This window comes from Desmodus rotundus, chromosome 3, assembly GCF_022682495.2.
Source record: "Desmodus rotundus isolate HL8 chromosome 3, HLdesRot8A.1, whole genome shotgun sequence".
Lineage (NCBI taxonomy): Eukaryota > Metazoa > Chordata > Mammalia > Chiroptera > Phyllostomidae > Desmodus > Desmodus rotundus.
Genome location: NC_071389.1, coordinates 82,972,824 through 82,993,635, shown reverse-complemented (window position 1 = coordinate 82,993,635; position 20,812 = coordinate 82,972,824). Strand labels below are relative to the sequence as shown.

The 20,812-nt window shown below is 39.9% G+C and overlaps 1 protein-coding gene across 4 annotated transcripts in view; it reads right to left on the bottom strand.

The window, feature by feature from the left end:
- CDYL (chromodomain Y like) overlaps positions 1–20,812 on the bottom strand; it is a 133,898-nt gene that overhangs the window by 52,538 nt on the left and 60,548 nt on the right. For 2 of the 4 annotated variants that reach the window (XM_024552281.3, XM_024552282.3), the window contains exon 2: positions 20,036–20,702. In XM_024552281.3, the coding sequence (XP_024408049.1) occupies positions 20,036–20,702 (667 nt within the window). The remainder of the gene's footprint in view (positions 1–20,035; positions 20,703–20,812) is intronic. The other 2 variants (XM_045189088.2, XM_045189089.2) reach the window with 1 other exon arrangement.

Genomic DNA, 20,812 nt, shown 5'->3' with positions numbered 1-20,812 from the left:
CAGTCCTGGTCAGAGTGTGTACTAGAAGCAACCGATGGATGTTTCTCTTCTCTCTCAAATCAGTAAGCATGTCCTCGGGTGAGGATTTTTTTTTAAAAAAGGTTTCTGTTCTCATGGAACAACAAATGTTTTTACATGCAATGTTTTCAGACGACAGAGAGCACCATCCTCATGGCTCAGAGCCACGAGGAGTGGTATATGTCTGTAATGCTAACTGCTCACGTGTACTTTTAGCTCTCTACCTCTGTGTATGAGTGTGGAAGTTTAAGTCCATATCTAGTGCAAGCACAAAACCCTGTGTGGATTAATCATGTAAGCAGAATCTAGCAGAGAACAGAGTATCTACAGACACAGAATGTGGCCACATGCCCTGAAAGGTGACCTCCTAAAGCAAGCATCACAGCATTAATTAAAGATGCACAGCATATTGGAGGATTTATAGTAGGTCAAATGTCAAAGGACAACATGTGGGCTACTTGGTGGCCATGTTCAGAATTAGTTTCATTTTCTTTTGAGTAGAGGGGAAAAACTGAGGACCGTGATAAGCTCACAGGTCAGGCATTGCCTTTTAAGCAGTACAGTTGGCCCTTGAACAGCACAGGCCGGAAGTGCGCAAGTCCACTTATACATGGGTTTTTTTTAGTAAATGAGTACAGTAATCTAATATATATTTTCTCTTCCTTATAATTTTCTTAATATTTCTCCTCTCTAGCTTACTGTATTATAAGACAACAGTATATAATACATATACCATATAAAATGTGTTAATCAATTGTTTAGTAAGGCTTCCAGTCAAGAGTAGGCTATGAGTAGGTAAGTTTATACGGGTGCAGCGGCTCTAACCCTCCCGCACTGTTCAAGGGTCAAGTATACTTAAGAGTAGATTTTATGCTTAAGAAAACATACCCTGCAATCTTAGAGAGCCAAGGATGAAAGTCAGCTGACCCACAATTCCAGGGCATGTCTTTCGTAAGGGACTGTAAGGGTGAAAGAAACCTCTGAAGTTCTGGCTGCACTGGGCCACTGCAAAAGGCAGCAGTAAAAACACTGCCCCAGGGGTTCTGATTACAGCTAAGTATGTAGCTTAATCTGTAAAGCTAAAAGGCTAATAAGCAAACTAGAGTGAAATTAACTATCTCCTAAAGCAAATTTCTGAAACATCTAGCTTTAGTTTAGGTCAGTGATTCTCATACTAGGGTCCAGGGACAAATTATCACAGGTCTATGAGGTGAACAAGTTTTAAATCATATACTTTTATCCTGGTGATCATCTACAAGGACTGATATCTTGCCATTCGAATTTTAGGCCCCTTTCCCAAAAGGTTTAGTCAGGCTATTGCTACAGATCACCCCGAGGTGTAATTCTGAACCTGTCTTCCATGACAATAACTGAGGAGGGACTACTATACCCATCTCTGCCAGTGGGCCTGGTATTCATAATGTGCAGCCAGGACTGAAAGCCACATGAAAATTTTAATACAATGTTTTTCCAACTAAGGGGGAAGTATTTTCTCAAGGGTTCTCCAAGTGATTGATTGGCCTTCAGAGGGATCCACACACTATGCACATTGAAGAATGATGGAACATAAGCCCCTTGACAGAAGGCAGGGACATTCATATGTTTTTTTCACTTATGGACACCTAGCAGTGTGGCAGGGAACACAGAACTCTAGGCAGAGCCAAACCATAGACTATTTACCTTACAAAGATATTCTGACTTAAGGTGAGAATAGCTGATGAAAAGTAAGGCATTAAGACAGACCATTTAATCTAACATATCATTTTACAGATAAGGACAAAAACCACTCAAAGATCAAGACAGAAACTGACCTTTGCAAAACAGAGTTAAAATATGAAACAAAAACGTAAAAGCCACAATTTGCTGTTACAGAAATATAGTATCAGTAACAAATACCAATTTTAAAATCCTGTTTTGAGTATCTAAAACTACTTCAAAACTGTATTTGACCCAAACAAACTCCAGCAGTAACTTATTTCAATTCTTACACAAATCAAAGAAAACAAGCAAATTATTGTGGCTTTTTCTTCATTTTCCAACAGCTCCCCTGTTTTCTACAGCAGGACAACTTGGTGACACCCTATCCTTCCAGTAGCCCAGCTCAGGGGTCACCCACCTGATTTATGAGCCCCATTTCTAAATGAACTTGTTACACAGTAATGTGTGCAACTCTGAACATCGTTGGAAAGTGTATCCTGGGCAGTCGCAGTATCACACAGATGACAATCAAGAAAACACAGCGTGTACCTTGCTCATTAAATGCATATTAGAAAATCCTTCATGAAAAGTGAATTACTTTGCAAGTGGAAAATTTACGGGGACAACCACTCCTTCCCCAAACAAAACAAAGATCACATGGAGGTCATTCTTATATCACTCCTCCTCCGGTTATAAAGCTGTAGCAATGTTGTTCTATCAAATGAGGTTTATCTAAAAACTGCAAGCATAGAAGTCAGACTTGCGGTAGGAGAAGGAAGAATGTCTTCCACTTTTCCTTTAAAATCTGTAAAATAGAATCCCAGGAGTCAGAAATACTGTATCTGAAGCCATACTCTGTACAAGATGTCCCATGTTTTGAGGCTGCTGTGGGATGCATGGCCCTGAACTTTTCCCTATAGCCTTTATACCTTTGCTGCCGCATATATGGATACAAAGAGGAGCCGATGATGGCAGAGAACCATCACAACTCTGGCAACACAGTAGTTAAAACAGCACGATATTCCATAATCATGTTAATATCATTCGTGTTGTATTTTCAAGGTATTCCTACAATAGCAAAATGTCACTTAACCTTTAGAGTTTATGCCAATTATAGGAAATAGCTACCAAGCTTTGCTGATAGTGCCATCGAAAGAAAACACTACAATTGTAATTCCAACATGCAACACATAATTTAAAACTGTATCACCATGATGAAAACTAATCTCTTTTCATTCATAAAAGTCATACCACACATTCAGGTTACAAGCAGTTTCACTTACTAGATAAAATGCAAAGCTCTCCCTCCATTACCAATATAAAACTTAAAATTGTGGGCACACCTCATTTACATGTCATGTTATTATTTGACTTTTAAGATTTAATTTGAACTAAAATTTTTTTGTGTATTGTAAGGCTCCAACCACTGTAGAGATACAGGAATTACCCCAATAATAACAGTTAATACTAGAAATGGTACTATGAAGCTGGAGACGAAAGGTCTTCACTGTCAGATGTCCAACACTTAAGCAGCCAGGGAAGCAGGGCTTCTAAATATGAAATGTGATTCCTGCCTCCATATCCCTCAACTCTAACCAAGATGGAGCCCATGGCTTTGTTGGTTTAATTCTTAAAAACAAATGACTTCCCCTTTTATTACTTCAAAATAATTCAGTAGTTCATCCTTTTCCACAGATTGCTTCTGAATACCTCCTCCCAGTATTAGGCATGGCACTGCAGCAAAGGCACTGAAATATTGCTCTCCTTGGTGACAGAACACATTTTTCAAAAGCAGCTGAGCAGTCTGAGAGATAATCCAAGTTGTCGTACACGAGAGAGCAACACTCACATGCACACCATATTCCAAGTACTCAGACCTGTGACTGACCCTGGCATGTGAGACGCTAAGCTGCCAAAGACCGAATAAGACAGTCCCCATTAGGTCAACAAGGATTCCTTAAGGGTTGCAAGTACAGAACCCAATACACAAACTCATGTTACTATCCTAATTATTTAAACCCAATTTCAGGGAGACTGTTATACACAATCATTTTTATAATCATGTCAATGGGTTTACTATTTGCTTATCCAACTTCTATTTTTAAAATTATTATTTAAAAAAAGATTTTATTTATTAATTTTTAATGAGGGGGAAGGGAGGATGAGAGTCATTGATGTGAGAGAGAAACATTGATCTGTGCCCTCTCAACCTGTGACCTTTCGCTTTTCCTGACAATGCCCAACCAACAGAGACACACCAGTCAGGGCCCAGTATTTACTTCTGAAATTCAGGAAATGCTTGAGGTGGGGGATGGATGAGGTTCCATCTTGGGCCCACTAGGGCAGTGGTTAACTTCTCAAAGCTTTAACTGAGATTGGGGGAGGGGCGCTCACATCAAGGTATACTTGATGACACAAGGGTTGAGATCATCTGCTAGTGATTAAATGCCTCTATTTTAGTGCATGGTATTTGTGAAAATTATTTCTCAGCACAGGTTGGGGGGGCGGGGGAGTGCTACATACAATATACAACTGCATTCCAAGTGGCTAGTATGGTCCTTAGTAGAATCTGCAGTTGTAGGATGACATACAAAGTAATTTGTGCCTTTTTTCCAGACAGCATACTCCCTTCCCCTTGCCATCCATACATAAATAAAAACTTAAACTACAGGCAGAAATTAGAGATGACTGTGATTGAGATAACTGGTTAGAAGGAGGTTATATTTTAAGGTGTCTTGAGAACATGGGATGCTTCCATTAAAAAAACTTAAGTGCAAACAACTATAATAATGAAGTAGGGAGGGTAGACCAGATGTTATCATAAATAAACCTGATTATAAAGTGTCAGCTTCCCAAGAGTGGAAGGGGTGATAGCATTGTGAATGAAAGGATGAGTAACAAATGCATTTGCCCTGAAGAGCAAACAAATAGTTCAGAAAATAACCTGAAGTAAAAAATACTTTGGAGGTTAAGATTTAAGATTTTTCTCACTATTTCATATTTTAAGTGCCTCAGCAGATGCTATGCATGACCCTAGACTGAGAGGCAATTTACATTAGAGCCTTGTAACTGGGGGAGATGGATATTTACTTTATGAGGTTAATTATTTCTTAGTAGAGTTTTATCTCATTAGATGTCATCATTTCAGCAAGAATAGGTCTCCACAAGGATTAGCTTATTATAATCTCCTTATCAATAGTTTGGTATACTGCTCTTGCCTTAAGGAATGCTAAACTTTCAACACCATGGTGAGCATGGTATGGTTCCATCTATTCTGGACCATCCCACCCTTGACTCTGTCAACTACAATGCCATTCAAATGGACCTCTATAGTCAGAAACAGGGGCAATTTCATAAACACCTGTACAACCAAGCTATGAACTCCTGGAAGTCAGGAGCTATATTTTATTGAGCTTTGAATTCTCAGCATCCAGCACACAGCCTGGACACAGTAAATGTTCACTAAGTGTATGACACAGAGGCATGGAAGTTCCAGAAGTTTCCCTGTACAGAAGTGGCTCATTGTTGGTGTGGCATGTAACATATTCAGCCAGAAATGAAAAGCAAGGTTTGAAAGAGACATTGATCAACTTTGCCTCTTGTACACCCCAACCTGGGACCTGGCCCACTTGTGCCCTGCCTGGGAATCCAACAAGCCTCATTTTGCTTTCAAGATGATGCCCAATTCACTGAACTACAAGGGTCGGGGCTAAAAACAAGGTTTAAAACATGTCTTAAAACCAGAGGAGAAACTGTTTTAGAAATTTAGAAGTTATCAAAGATAGTTAATCAGGGGCCAACAACTGTGCTTGAAGCCAAGCAAAGCAAATCAAGCACAGCCAACTGCAGAGGCCAAAACCACAGAGAGTGAGTGAGAGAGGTGAGGTGAGCCAAGGGCCCCACTGGAACCAGACTCTTCCAGGGGAAGCAAATAGAAGCTGCCTTCTCTCCTTAGCACCCAGATAACGGCAAGCAGCTGTGCACATTTTAAAGTCAGACAAGTACTTTTATTGCTGGATTTGTTTGCTGAGGTTGAAATAATTTGTTACTAGATTTTGCCCAGATAAAACAATACTGTTAATTTTCAGTAGAATGGTAATTACGAAAAGTCATGTTAAGATGAATGTGACTTTTCTTCATAACAAAGAAAATGGTTTTACCCACTCCACACATTTAGGGGCCACCTACCAGGGGCAGTAATAGAAAAACAAGGATGAAAGTCCTGGGTCTTATTCTCAAGAAGTACCTTGTACACTGGAGAGCCAGCAGTAAAGAGGGCTATGCCAACTCCATTTAAAAGGATATGTGCAAGTAGAGAAGGGGCCTGGGAACAGGAGAAGGCAGCCCCTAAGTGCGTAGATGGGGTGGCCCCTGACCCTAGAAGCTGCTCTGATAGGGTTTCCTTGACCCAGTGCACCAAACAAACAACCTTCTGTGTATGGGTGCCATGACAAGCAGTCTTAGGAACTGTTTCACTCAAGGGTGGCAGAAGAACAGCCACAAAGGCAACTGAAAAGAAAAGCCACCTTGGCCTTAGTGCCATCTTCTTACAAACTTCTGTGCCATGAAAACCACATGGGGGAAGAAGCAAATGACTAGACTGAAGCGCAAAAGAAAGATGAGGTAGAGATCCTAGTCAACCTGTGGAAGCCATGGAAGCAGAAATAAGAAAAGCCAGGGGCCAGGGACACATACAAATTGTTGGTTGCATGCCTACTGTCTAGAACTTCTCAATACGATTTTAATTTTAGAACATCTATTGCCATCTGACTGCTGCAACCACCTTGGAGAGACCCACCTTGCTCATAAACATAGTTCCTTTTGGTCCTTTGCCCTGGACCTGTAACATTCTAGACTAGTTCTGTTCTCTGTTATGGCTGAATGTAACACATGAATAATAAATCATCTCTTCTGCTATCTTAGCTTAAGAAAAGTAAAGGATAACAGCCAGAGAGGTAGAAGGTGAACAAAGAATAGCAGTATTCCAGAAACAAGTATTTAAAAACAAAGACGAAAACAAGAAGTGTTGGTGAGTATGTGGAGAAACTGGAATCCTTATGAACTGTTCATAGGAATGTAAAATGGTGCAAGTGCTATTGAAAACAGTATGGAGGTTCCTCAAAAAAATTAAACATAGAACTACCATATGATCCAGCAATTCCACTTCTGTGTATTTGTCCAAAAAGCATTCAAAGCAGGGTCTCAAAGACATATTTGTACTCCCATATTCACTGTAGCATTACTCACAATAGCCAAGAGGTGGAAGCAACCCAAATATTCATCAAAGGATGAATGAGTAAGGAAAGTGTGGTAGATTCATACCACTAAATTCTTATTATGTGGCCTTAAAAAGAATGAAATCCTGTCATATGCTACAACATGGATGAAGCTCAAAGGCATTATGCTAAGTGAAAAATAAGCCAGTCACAAAAGGAAAATGCTGCGTAATTCTACTCATTTAAGGTATCCAAAATACTCAAAATCACGGAAACAAAGTAGAATGATGACTGCCAAGGGTTTAGGGAGTGGAAAGGGAGCATCAGTGTTTAATAGGTACAGAGTTTCAGCTTTATAAAATGACAAACTCCTAGATCTGTGGCACAACAAAGTAAATGTATTTTAACATTCTGAACTACACGCTTAAAATGTTTAAGATGATAAACTTAATGTTTGTGCTTGTAGCACAATTAAAAATGAAAACAAAACAAAAAGACATAATTAATTATAATATACGTAGCTGGGAGTGACCTGTTCTGATGAAGACTGAAGCACCAGATTTAGTAGCTGGGAGGTGATCAGTGGCCAAGGAACTGAATACTTGTGGAGTGATATAGGATAGGAGCCAGACTGAAAAGTGAGTGGGGAAAGGTAAAGAGCAAGCCACTGTGGATGATATTCTCCAGAAGTTCAATCTAAAAGGAAAGTGAGAATCAAGGTGAAAAAGTTTTTTTAGAAGGAGAACTCTGAGAAGGAGGTAATGAACTGTAGTCTCTTCACTACCTTTAGCCTAGCATTCTTTATCAGTAAAACGGGTATTCCTTAATAGTACTGGGTGTGGTGACTAGAACAGATGGATGTAATGAATCTAGCACAATGCAGGGACACAATAAACACTATTTATTGTGTTTATGTGGAGAGCTGATATGAGGTTGTCACAGGGTGACTTACAAGCACAAGTCTTTGAGGAATGCTGAAAAGGACCATGTAGCTGGTCAAACAGCAGTAACAAGGAGAGAAAGAGTCAGAAAACAAGCCTCAACAAGGAAGGGCCTTCATGTGAGCCTGAAAGTGGCTGCCTTTTACCTTCCCCACTGCCAGTCTGGAAGCACTGCTAGATGAGCACTCTACTCGAGAGGCTGTGAGGGAAGGTGGCCTGTAGAGCAGGTTTCCCAATTCAGTGAGGGCAGGAAGGTGAATGGGAAATCCTCTTTCAGGAGGTTAAGAATGATGGAGAATTTGATGAAGATACAGCTATAAATGTTACAGGTGTACTACTAAGTTGGGAGGCAGATTAGGAGGAGGAGGAAGCTAGCCAAATCGGGAAAATTTATAGGAAAAGGCTTCACACGCAGTAGCTTAGATGTTACAATAAGAAAATGCACAGAATCACACAGAGGTCATTTTTGTCTCAAAATAACCAAGAGTCCAAGACAACGGAAAGGCTCTGCTGCTCTGAAACTGGCAACACTAAGCTCTGTAGTAAATAATCTGGGTGAGGGGCCCTAGTTATCTATGAAGCTGCCTCCTGGATACTGTCACACAGCAACATTGTTCACTGATATTTTAAAAAGATTTTCTGCACCATTAATCTACAGATGTTTTCTTCAGTTTTTCCAGCTCAAGGAATCACATCATCATTCCATTTGCATGAAAGCTCAAAACTTGCTCCGGCTTGTTTCCTTGACAACTTCTCAACACCTACCCCCCAACATCTTCTGTTTCCTTTTCTCTCTTACTCTTTTTAGAAAACACTGACAATGAAAGTAAAATTAACAGAAATTCTTTCATCAACTCATTCATTCCCACAAAAATGTTAATTAACTATCAAATACATATAAACGACTAGACAATGTAGAAGATTCTAAAGGAGAGGATTAAAATGTTTGCCACAGTGCTTTCCCAATTTACATTTTCCCAATGTATTGTTTGTCCATCTGTTCTGGATCTTTCTCTGCATATTTTCCACCAGGATTTACTTTCTCAGAGATTCCTCTGGGGAATCAGCTCTCATCCCTCCAGTCCAGGTAACCAAGCCACTTTGGTTAAGACTTCTTTAAGCAAAACAAAAGCACCTTGGAGATTTTGACTCCTTTAATGTCTTATTTCAAGAGGTTTCTGATGATCTTAGTTTTTCAATATCTCTTCTTCATTTTTACTTAAAATGTAACTGACTTGGAAGAGCACCCAACTTAGATTCAAGAAACAGGAAGTGAAAAGACAAATATGGAGCTCATTCTCATGGTGAGGAACATCCAGAGCACAAGTGTGGTGTGAGATGAGGATTACATACAGTCTCAAAGGACCACCAAAAAGCTGAAACATGATAATAATTGGAAATTATTACTATTCAAACTATGAATATTTAGCACTTAGGATATTCTGTAACTTAGGAAAGCACTATTATGTTTTAAATATACTTAGTAATTTCAGTTGTGTCAAGACCATTGACAGCAGTTGGTATTTCCATTTCTACTGTTAACAGCCCTGAAATTTCCCTTGAAGACCCGGAGTTTGCATGAAGTTTATCTTATCTTGGAACTTCTGTGAAAGAGAAGACTAGTTTTCTGCCCGGTTTGCTGAGGGAGTTAGGGCGCCTGCTAGAATTGCTGACAGCACCTTCCTTCTATGTGGGAAGGGTTTGCCTGAATGAAGAAAGCCCAGCGGTGGACAGACAGCCAACAGATGCCATTTTTGTTTGGTTATTTAAGCCAACTTGAGTTCAGTTTCACTCAACTGAGACAAGATAAAAGTCTCGACTAACACAGTGCTATCAATACTATAAATTATGCTTATAAAAAGTCCCTTGTTGTCACCTGTTCAACACAGAATGACTAAAAAGAAGTCAGGAGTAGGTTCCAACATGGACCCTACTCTCTCACCAACTCTGCTGGGTGACTTTTGTCAAATCACATTCTCTTTCTCATCTACAAAACAAGCATTCTCTGAAAGAGGAAAAAGAATGTTAGAGGAACTCGAGACAAAACAAAGACAACAGAACAACACCTTAGAACTCTGACTGGATGGCCTATATAAATACACTGTGTGTGTAACTGCTCTTATCTGAAAAGACAGGATGTCATTACAGGAATATTCTAGAGAGAAGTACCCTGCTACAGATTAAGGATCCAAATTCCTTTGAAATTATAAAACTCCAAGTTAATTACATACACTTTGGTACAATAAAAACTGAGCTGTAATCACACAAAATTACTGCAAATTAATTTGAAGTTTTCTCATCGAAGTGTTGCAAATACCCCTCAAGACAGAGATTAGATGGCCCTATTCATTCTGACTCCTGGCATAAATGTCTCAGTCTTTGAGTGGGTGCCAGGAGGACCAAAGGTCAATGACCTCTCTGAAATGTTCCCTTTAGTAGTTTGCACACGGAAGCTCACACATGAAGAGATTACTGTGGTCCCTTGACCAATGATGATATGCACATTCATGAAGTTGTCACATTTTGAAAAAGTCAAATTCCCCCTCTCCACCCAAATAGGCAAGGGATATGTAAAAGGAACTAACAGAAAAATAAATGCAGACAAATATAACCTGTGAAAACAGATTTTGAATGTTTTAAAATTAAAACAATGAGATACTGGTTTTCTCCTACTTTCTCACCTGGCAGTTATTTAAAAGTTGATTAAGAATAGGTTAACAGGCACTTACAATCTTACAGCTTGCTTAGAAAGCAATTTGGCAGCATCTATAACAATCTGAAATCAATTATAGTCCTTGAATTTACTCTTGTTTGCAACAACAAGTCACTAACTCAAATGGTTCAGGAAAATGTACATGTATATACATATCGTGTGTGTGTGTATATAAATATACATACACAGGGAGAAGGGAGAAAGGAGAAAGTAAATGAAACTAAATGTAAACAACTAGTGAACATGGATAAAGAATATGTAAGTTTTTTTCATATTGGTCTCACAATTCCCCCTAGGTTTGAAGTTGCGTAAAAAAACCTAACAATCAAGTTTATAATTTCAAAAGTGAGGTATAGATTTGAGTCTTAAAATGGAAGCTCTCTAAGACATGATGTTAAGTGAAAAAGGTAAATATCATGTCAAAGAGGGTAAGTATATAGAAAAAGGTCTAAAATGGCCATTATTAGCATCTTAATGACAGGACCAGACACATGGGGAGGTGTCCAGACCCAAATGCCAAAGTGCCCCCTGCTGAGAAACACTGACACTAAATCATTGATAACTATTTGTGTGGATATGAAAGTATGTCCAAGATGTTATCGTAACATTAAAACAACAAAAAAACAAGTTGCAGAACTACTGTTTGTTCTACAAGTATGAGCTCACTGATATACAGTGTCCGGCACAAATAACGTCCATTTTTTATTACAAAATCTTTTATTACAGAATTACATATGAATGCGTATGTAATTCTGTAATATAACAATATCACACTCAAGCACACCATGACATTTTAGGTGAAATGTTCAAATTAAAACTATATATTACTACACCCTTACTTGTTACCCTACTAACCACCCTCAAACAGGTGTTACTTCTGCTGGACCTTGTATTTAAAAGATGTGCATGTTTATCCAATTTGTGGAGGAAAAAATTGTTAGCAGTGGTTATCTCTAGAGAGGAGGAGGAGGAGGGGCTTGTGTGAGTTTATCTTTCTTTTTCTCTCAGATGTTTTAATTATTTTATGATGTTCTCCTGTCACTTACATTTTTTAATTATTAAAGTATTCACTACAACCAGTACAAATACATAGAGATAATTTTAAATCAAGCTATGCTAAGGCTAAACAATCTCAAGAGAGAAACAGGAACTAAATATACCTAACTATAAGCATCTAAAATATACTGTAAAGGAAAATTTAATACTTTATATTTATTGCCCAAATTGCTCTATAAAACTACAAACTTTCACAACATAGCACTGATAGGATGGTAGTTGTTAAACCTGATGAGCATCAGAGCCACTGGAGACCTTGTTAAACAGATTGCTGGGTCCATCTGAGACTGCAGTCCAGGAGGTGAGAGTGGGGCCTGGAAATGTGTGTTTCTGACAGGTCCCAGATGCTGCCAGTGCTGTTGGCTTGGGCACCATAGGTATAGGGGCGCAAAAAGTGGAAAGTTAAAAGTAAAAACTAAACAATCACAATGGCTCTGAAGTGGGCTCAATGGGTCAATACTGGTCTGAGCCCTAATTTTCCTTGAACAAACCATAAAACCCTTAAAGTGCAAGAGGTGGGTAATTCTCCTGGAAGCAGCACAGTACAGAGCTTAACAGTCAGGCCTGGGCTCCACAGAGCCAGTATACAGGCTCCTTTAAGAGCTGACTGTTTTTTCTCCCTAAGCTTCTTAGGCCAGTTGAACTTGTTATCATATTTAATTTGTTTTTACATAAACAGGAGGTATGATTACAAAAGGCAAGCCAATGCTTCAATAAAACCTGTATATAACACTTTGGAAAGGCTCTAAAGGTTAAGTCATTGTTACATCAGACACAAGTGAGCAAATGAGAATTAAAAATTCTAAAACTGTGCATTCAGATTTGTAAGCATCACTTTAATTACATCCAAACCAGAATTAGTAGATGATGCATTATGGGTGTTCTTCACACAAAACCAAACTCCAATCAATGATCCATATTCTAAGAAAAGAGCTGGGCTCTTCAAGCAAGTGGCAAATAAAAGTACCCCTTTTTAAAGGCCTTGGCTCTACATCAGTGATTGTCAAATAACTGCATGTTTTTAAGTTTTTAAATAAACACTACCAGGGTGATCAACTCTTTAACAGATGGCAGCTGCTGGACGAGAATATATTTTCTAAGAGGCTTTGTGCCTAAAACTGTAGTAGGCTCTAGAGCACCCTCAGGTTCCACGACCACTGAGCTCATCTCAAGGAGAAAATGAAGGAACAATTTTGTCTGGGCAAGCACCTCATTCAGCCTGAGGCTACCTATTAAATGCTTAGGAAGAAGGCGTAGGCAGGTTGTCCAAAAGTTTACTCCGCTTCAGTTCAAATTTAGCTTCTGTAATCTTTCTATGTGTAAGTAGATTTGTTCCTTGTAGGATAATACATATGGAAATTTCTAGCACGGGACCTGCTTGTTATATAAGAAATGCCAACAAATATTTGTTGGTTTCAAATATAATCTTTTTGATCAAGCCCTTGTACAATACAGTTAACATACCAATGGCTTCAAATGTCCCTGCTGAACAACTACTGCCTCTGGCCACTAGTCTCCTGACTTTTTTAGCATTTCTTGGGGTGAAGTTCTAATTTCCACACCTATATTTGAAATTCTATCCACAAGTTAAAAAATCAAGTTTAAAATTTCAAAAGTAGTGAGGTAGAGGTCATGTTTCATATTGTTGTTGAGAGAAATTTACACTTGTAGGTCCTTAGAAGGAGGTAAGTTTTTTTTCTTTTTTAACAATGTCTCCTAGAGCTTCTTTCAATTGAAACGCTCATGGCACATACAGCAGGTGGTCATATGTGTTGTGTTCAAGGTATTCAGTCATTTTCCTTCTCAAGCCATTGGCTTTGACTTAATATCCAGCAGCCAACTCTATAGGATAACACTGGTATGGTTTAAACCTTATTATTATTTTTTCAAGAGTGCTAATAGCATTTCCTTAAATGTTATAATTGTTGAATGGTGATCAATTATATATTTGAATTCACGGAAGAACAAAGTTAACATAATCTAGTTTTTATAAGCAATTGTTTTGGTAAAGCAGCTCCCAGGCATTGTGGACACAACACTTCAGCTATAGGCTGCAGGATAGCTACAAGCCAGGAGAAACAGAGTAGAGAATGCAAAATAATGTAATTATAAAACCTGCTAAACACTCCTCAGAATTGGAAAAGAGAATCCTGCTTGCTTTAGTAGAAAAATACAACTATATTTTGAATTTAAGAAGAGTGATGCATGGACTACTATCTGGTGGGCACTTGTCCACGAATACAACTCAGCCAAGTGTGTCACTGGGGGATTTTAACAGTTGAAGAAGAGCTCTGGACCATCATCAAGCCTTGAACCAAAAAAATTATGGCCCATAAAAGGAGAAAGTGATACAGAGTGTCAGCCACTTTTCAGTACCTGCCTCCTAGGGTAGGAGATCACCAACATGAAGCCCAAGCCATTCTATTTCCTGCAGAGCCCTTTGAAAGAATAGCCTTACCACCACCCTGATGCTGCAGCCCAAGGCATGGTTTCTGAACCTGGGTTGTATGTTCTCACTGCGTACCTGTTTGATGTTTGAATTTAAAAATCCTTACTTCTAAGGGTCTTTATGAAAGAAAACAGAAAACAAAAAAACAACTTTTCATTATCAAACCTGACTTTCCCAATTCAGAATCTCCACATTATGTAGAACATGCAAGTCGTACATAGTACGGAAAAATGGAAGTTGTTTATATCCTTGTGTCCTCTCTCAGAGAGAGCTCTCTTACCTCTACTACTTAAGAATAAGAAAAACTAAGGGACTACATTAATATAGTTGGCATTAATGAAGCACCTTAATTATCTCAATCTATTTCAAATACATTAAACTGGATTTGTTTGAAGATTTAAAGTAAAAAATAAAAAAATAAAAATAATTGTTTTGTAGGATGTTTGTTAGGCAAGTCAAAGAACATAGAAAATAGCTGTATCACACGTTTTAAAATTTCTCCTATTCCTATATAAAGCAATATACTCATTTTTAAATCTTTAATATTTAAAAGTTAAAAACTAAATGCACATATGGTTATTCTGTAAAAGTAATCCTGTTTGTTAACATTCTCCAGAAACATTTACTCTGTTGGTTAACAGATATTTAAGTATCTGTTCCGCTTGGTGGCAAAAACATTCCTCATACACTATTAATATTTTAAATAGGTTAATTTCCCAACAATGCTGTATGTGCTTCAATTAATTTCTGAAAAACTGATTAGTTTCCTTATTTATCTCTAAAATTATTATTGAAAGTAAAACCAAACAATTGCTTTAAAAATGTCTGAGTGTGGGCCAACACAGCTTTAGTACTGCATGTCTTCATTCAGGAAAGATATACCGAGAATGAGTAAGAGGTTTCCTGGAATGTTTCTGTGCTTCTGGCCCATATACCTTGTCATTTCAATAGTTTTTTGCTCCCATTTAATGTGACCCAGTGATAAGGCTACAAAGACTCATTACCATCCTTGTCTTAAGAGAGCACCTTGTCTTTGGTGAGCACTAGAATCATTCATTCCCTCCATAAACATTTGCAGAGTACCCACTATGTGCAGGCACCACTTTGGAAACAGTAAGATTTAGCCCTGGCAAAACAAAAATCCCTTCTTGGAGTAATACACTCCAATCGGAGGGCCAAAAGCAACTTCCTACAAAGGGAAAAGGGTGAAGGAAAGCAAAGGCCTTTGGTAGATGGCTAAATTGTCTAATATGCCTCTTGTTTTTGCCATTGAATTTCTTTCAGAGAGGGCACACTCCACTGCAGGCTCCTGGAGGTGAAGGTACTGGTTCTTTCTTAATCTGCAAACCTGATTTATATCATGGCCATTGGGGATGGCATTCACCAAGGTCCTAAAAAGATTCTTAAGTGGCTACTAAGCTTCTTCTCGTGAAAGTGGAGAGTCTACGGAACTCGAGGCCAGGAGAGAAAGGCAGTCATGAGGACCTTGGAAATGGTGTTACTACAACCCCAAATACCTAAGTCTATGGAGCAGGATAAAATAATTTAAGATTTTATGCTTAAGGACATTTAATTTTTTGAAATGGGGAGATTAATAAAACAAGGAAGTCACCAGCTCCTTATTTAAATAGAAGCTAATACCCTCCTTATTTATATACAAAACTGAAGGCTTTTGCTGAGGGCAGCCAACCCAGCCTAAGTGTGATAAAAGAAGAATGTGGAAAACTGAAGGGTCAAAAAAGCTTGGCAAGTGAGAACCAAGATGGCAGCCTAGGTAGACACACTGCGCCTCCTCGCACAACCAGAACTGACAGAGAATCGAATGGCAAGGGGGACCGACACCAAGGAAATAGAAAATAAACATTCATCCAGACCGGTAGGAGGGGCGGAGATGGGCACTGGGGTGGAGAGGACTGGCGTGGCTGTGGCGGAACTGAGACTGGCGGAGTGTGAGACAAACGGCGCAGGCAATCCGAGCACTAGCAGACCCTGCGGCCCCAAATTTGCACAGATAAACCCAGAGGTCCAGACTCAGAGTGGCGGAGAACGGGGCAGGCAGAGCGGTGGGTAGCACCCTGTGGCACCACGTTTGCGCACAGGTAAACCGGACGAACAGCGAGGAGCGAAGCAGACCAAGCAACCCAGGGCTGGGGGGGGGGGGGGGGGGGGGAGGGTGTGTGTGTGTGTGTGTGTGTGTGTAATAAAGCCTCAAACCTCTGATTGAAAACGCCCATGGGGGTTGGGGCGGCAGCAGGAGAGACTCCCAGCCTCACAGGAGAGGTTGTTGGAGGGACCCACAGGGGCCTAGAGTGTGCACAGGCCCACACACTCGGGAACCAGCACCAGAGGGGCCCAGTTTGATTGTGGGTGTCGGAGTGAAAGATTGAGAGCCGGAGGAGAGTGAGGCAGGCGCCATTGCTCCCTCTCGGCCCCTCCCCCACTTTCAGCATCACAGCGCAGTGACCAGCGTTACCCTGCCCCACCCCGGGAACACCTAAGGATCCGCCCCTTAAAGTAACAGCGGCGCCAAGACAAAAAGAAAAAAAAAAAAAAAAAAGGCCCAAATGACAGAACACTTCAAAGCTCCAGAAAAAAATATAACTAAGTGAGGAAGAGATAGCCAACCTATCGGATGCACAGTTCAAAACACTGGTTATCAATATGCTCACAGACTTGGTTGAATCTGTTCGAAACACAGATGAAAAAATGAAGGCTATGCTAAGAGAGACAAAGGAAAATGTACAGGGAACCAATAGTGATGCGAAGGAAACTGGGACTCAAATCAACAGTGTGGACCAGAAGGAAGAAACATCCAACCAGAAAAGAATGAAGAAACAAGAATTCAGAAAAATGAACAGAGGCTTAGGAACCTCCAGGACATCTTGAAACGTTCCAACATCCGAATTATAGGGGTGCCAGAAGGAGAAGAGGAAGAACAAAAAATTGAAAACTTATTTGAACAAATAATGAAGGAGAACTTCCCTAATCTGGCAAAGGAAATAGACTTCCGGGAAGTCCAGGAAGCTCAGAGAGTCCCAAAGAAGCTGGACCCAAGGAGGAACACACCAAGGCACATCATCATTACATTACCCAAGATTAAACACAAGGACCTACATCCAAGATTACTGTATCCAGCAAAGCTATCACTTAGAATGGAAGGGAAGATAAAGTGCTTTTCAGATAAAGTCAAGTTAAAGAAGTTCATCATCACCAAGCCCTTATTATATGAAATGTTAAAGGGAGTTACCTAAGAAAAAGAAGATAAAAAATATGAACAGTAAAAATGACAGCAAACTCACAGTTATTAATGACCACACCTAAATCAAAAACGAGAGCAAACTAGGCAAACAACTAGAACAGGAACAGAACCATAGAGATGGAGATCACGTGAGGGTTGTCAATAGGGGAGTGGGAGGTGGAGAGGGGGGGGAAGGTACAGAGAATAAGTAGCATAGATGATAGGTGGAAAATAGACAGGGGGAGGGTAAAAATAGTGTAGGAAATGTAGAAGCCAAAGAACTTATAAGTATGACCCATGGACATGAACTATAGGGGGGGGAATGTGGGAGGGAGGGGGTGGGCAGGATGGCGTGGAGTGTGGGGGGGAATGGGACAACGGTAATAGCATAATCAATAAATATATTTAAAAAGAAAAAAAAGAAAGAAAAAAAAAAGCAAGCTTGGCAAACCATGCCCCCTCCCCCAAAAGGTAGGTTCACACAACTTTTGTTGACAATCAAAGGGGAACCATGTATCTTCTAAAGCCTTTTGTGTCCCTTTGTCCCCCACCCCCACAAAATACTGCCCCAGGACTGTGACTTCCTATAACAGAAATTAGCAAACTTTCTCTGTAAAGAGTCAGATTATCCAAGATCTCAGTTTTGCAGGTTATAAGGTCTCTGTCACAATGACTGAACTCTATCCCTGTGGTTTTAGAGCTGCCACACACCATAATGATCGGGACTGTGTTTCAATAAAACTTTTATTTATGAACACAAACATCTTTTATTTTCACACATCATGAAATATAATTCTATTTTTTTTTTCAAAAATATAAAATGTAATAACTATTCTCAGCTTGTAGGTCCTACAAAGACAAATGGTGCAATGCGTTTGGCCCACAAGCTGTAGTTTGCCAAATTCTACCCCAGAGAGTCAGCATGGCCCAGTCTTCGTAACACTAGAGCCCAGCACAGGGCCTGGCCCTAAATAATCAATAAAGTAGATGTTTCTTTGTCTGGTGGAGGTGGCAAGCAATGTTGGGGAAAAACATATGAGTAGAAATTTATAAATGTTCTGATTCTATCTCTGTGCCTTCAGTTCTGCCTATCACTCCTTCTGGACTCCACTTCCCTCTCTGCAAGCTATTAGATGATTTATAAAGTCTCTTCTACCTCTGAACCTTTATGGTCCTTTATTCACAACAAGAGAAAACTCTATCCATGAACAGCTCAACAATATGGAAAGTCAACTCTGTAAATCAGCTCCATGCAAGTTTCTTTATGCAGGTGAAGGTGAAACTTTTGGAGTAGGGAAGAGGTGCTGCATTTGAGTAAAGTGTGTATATGAAAATCACTAGCAATACAATCATTTCATGTTCAAAGGGAAACCCCACATTTCAGCTTCCCTGTTCACTGCTACTCAAGGGCCTAAGCCCAAGCTTCTTGGATGCACCATATCAAGATGGTTAGAGTAGTGCCTTAGATAAATATTTCTCTTTAGAGGAAAACAGCTCCCCCAAACAAACCTGAATCTTTTCATTTTGTTTTACATTATCTACTAAGCGTAAATTGAGGGGGACACATACAGGTTAAAAAGAAAATGACAATCTGTAACACGAAGTGCGTAAGAGATAAAAGGACACAGGAACTACTGGCCCTTCGGCTGAAGGAAGGTTCAGAGTTCATGAGGTGAACAAGCAGCAGAGAAGGCATGCTGTTCCGGGCAAAAGGGACCGCAGGAGTACTGTGCCTTTAAGAGCTACAGTCAGAAAGGTAGGTGAGGGCTGAGCAGAGACATCTAGGAGAACATCTGCTAACCAAGGCAACAGTGCAATCAGACTGGCAACTGGGGTCCCCCCTCCTATCCAAGAATGGATGGGAGCTCTGAAAAGGCAGGACGCAGGGAGAACAGTTAGAAAGCTATGTCAAGTAAGAAATCACCAGGGCCTAAATTAAAGGAGGCTAAGTAGGGCTTAGTTATCAGAAAAACACTTCACAGAATCTATATAGATTGTTGGCTAGCTCGACATGGGAAAGTGGGGGGAAGGAAGCTGTCTATGGTTATGCCCAGGTGTGCTAGAGATGAGGGGACCATAGTACAACAAACTAAGTTGCAGAATCCAGAAGCAGGAGTAAAAATAAAATAGAAAACGCCACCCATATTGAACAAACTCCTGAGTAAAAAAGGGACAATGGGATCTAAACAATTAACTTTTTACAGAGAAACAAATCCAAATCCCCAAGGCTCTACTAGGTAAAACCTCATTGAAAGTCATTTCTGAGTATTTAAATGGGTTAGCAAAATTTCATTACTTCTAATCAATACTGATTCTTAACATGAGATTCAGTGTCTAAGATGTGTAATGGTAGGTGGCTTCAGAATGAAACTTCCTGTAAAAATACCAACCACAAACTATTTGGAGTGAGAAGTGTTTAAAGCAAGTCAACATGGTGGTACTTTGTGGATGGCAAATTAAATAGAGCTCACCAGTGCTGACTATGAGAGAAATCCCAAAGGCTTCTAGAAAGAAGATGGAGAAATTTCTCAAAGGTTACAGTAGACATCTGTTACAAACATATCTGCAGACTCCCTGCTGTCTAGAGCAGGAAAGACACATAAGGAGCACCTACACCCCTTTGAAAAATCACCAGGCATGTTGAGTTAATAGTCTGTGGCTGTTGACAGAGATGATGCCCACTGAGCTGCTCCCCTGGACACTCACCTTTTCCATTAACGGCTAATCCCGTGGCCATGGGTGCAGTCACGGGGCCAGACACCTGAGGCACTAGTGGGTGTATTCGGGGCCTGCTCCCCATTCTAGCTCGCTCTGCACCAGGGCTCAATAAAGCTCCAGCTGGCTTTTCGGTTGCCACTTCTGGTGCCACTGTGTCCTCCTGACCCTGTTCAACGGGGTCCATTTTCTCAGGGCTCTCACTCTGAAAGCCGTCCACTGTGGTCCTGCTCTTAATGGGACTCTTAGGCACAAGTATCTTTATACCTGATTTTGCTAGGTCCATATTCTTCCGGTTCGAGAGAGATGGAGCTGTGTTTTTCCTGAACTTCTGGCTGGCAGCAAATAACTGACTGTTTTTGGATTCGTGGTCTTTGCCAATCACTAGTGATTTAGGAGTGGTCTTAGAAAAATTGCTATTGGTGGATCTGGAAATCTGTTTCCTAGCGTTGTTTGGAGAGGTCCTATTTGTTCTGGTTAATGTGCTTTCTTTCTGCTTTTCAGTGTGGCGTCTGTTAAAATCATGAATATATTCCTCACAGTTCACAAGATGCTGTTCTGGTTCCCAAGTGTCATCCTCACTGTCATAGCCTTTCCACCGAACCAAATACTCTGTCTTCCCTTTTTTGTTTTTCCTTTTGTCAACGATGCTTTCAACCTGTTTGTAAAAGAGAAAAGAAAGAAGTATAAGCATAGTATCTAAAAAATACAAGCTTAATAACAAAACATAAAAACAACAAAAACCAAAATAAATAATGAAAATATCTT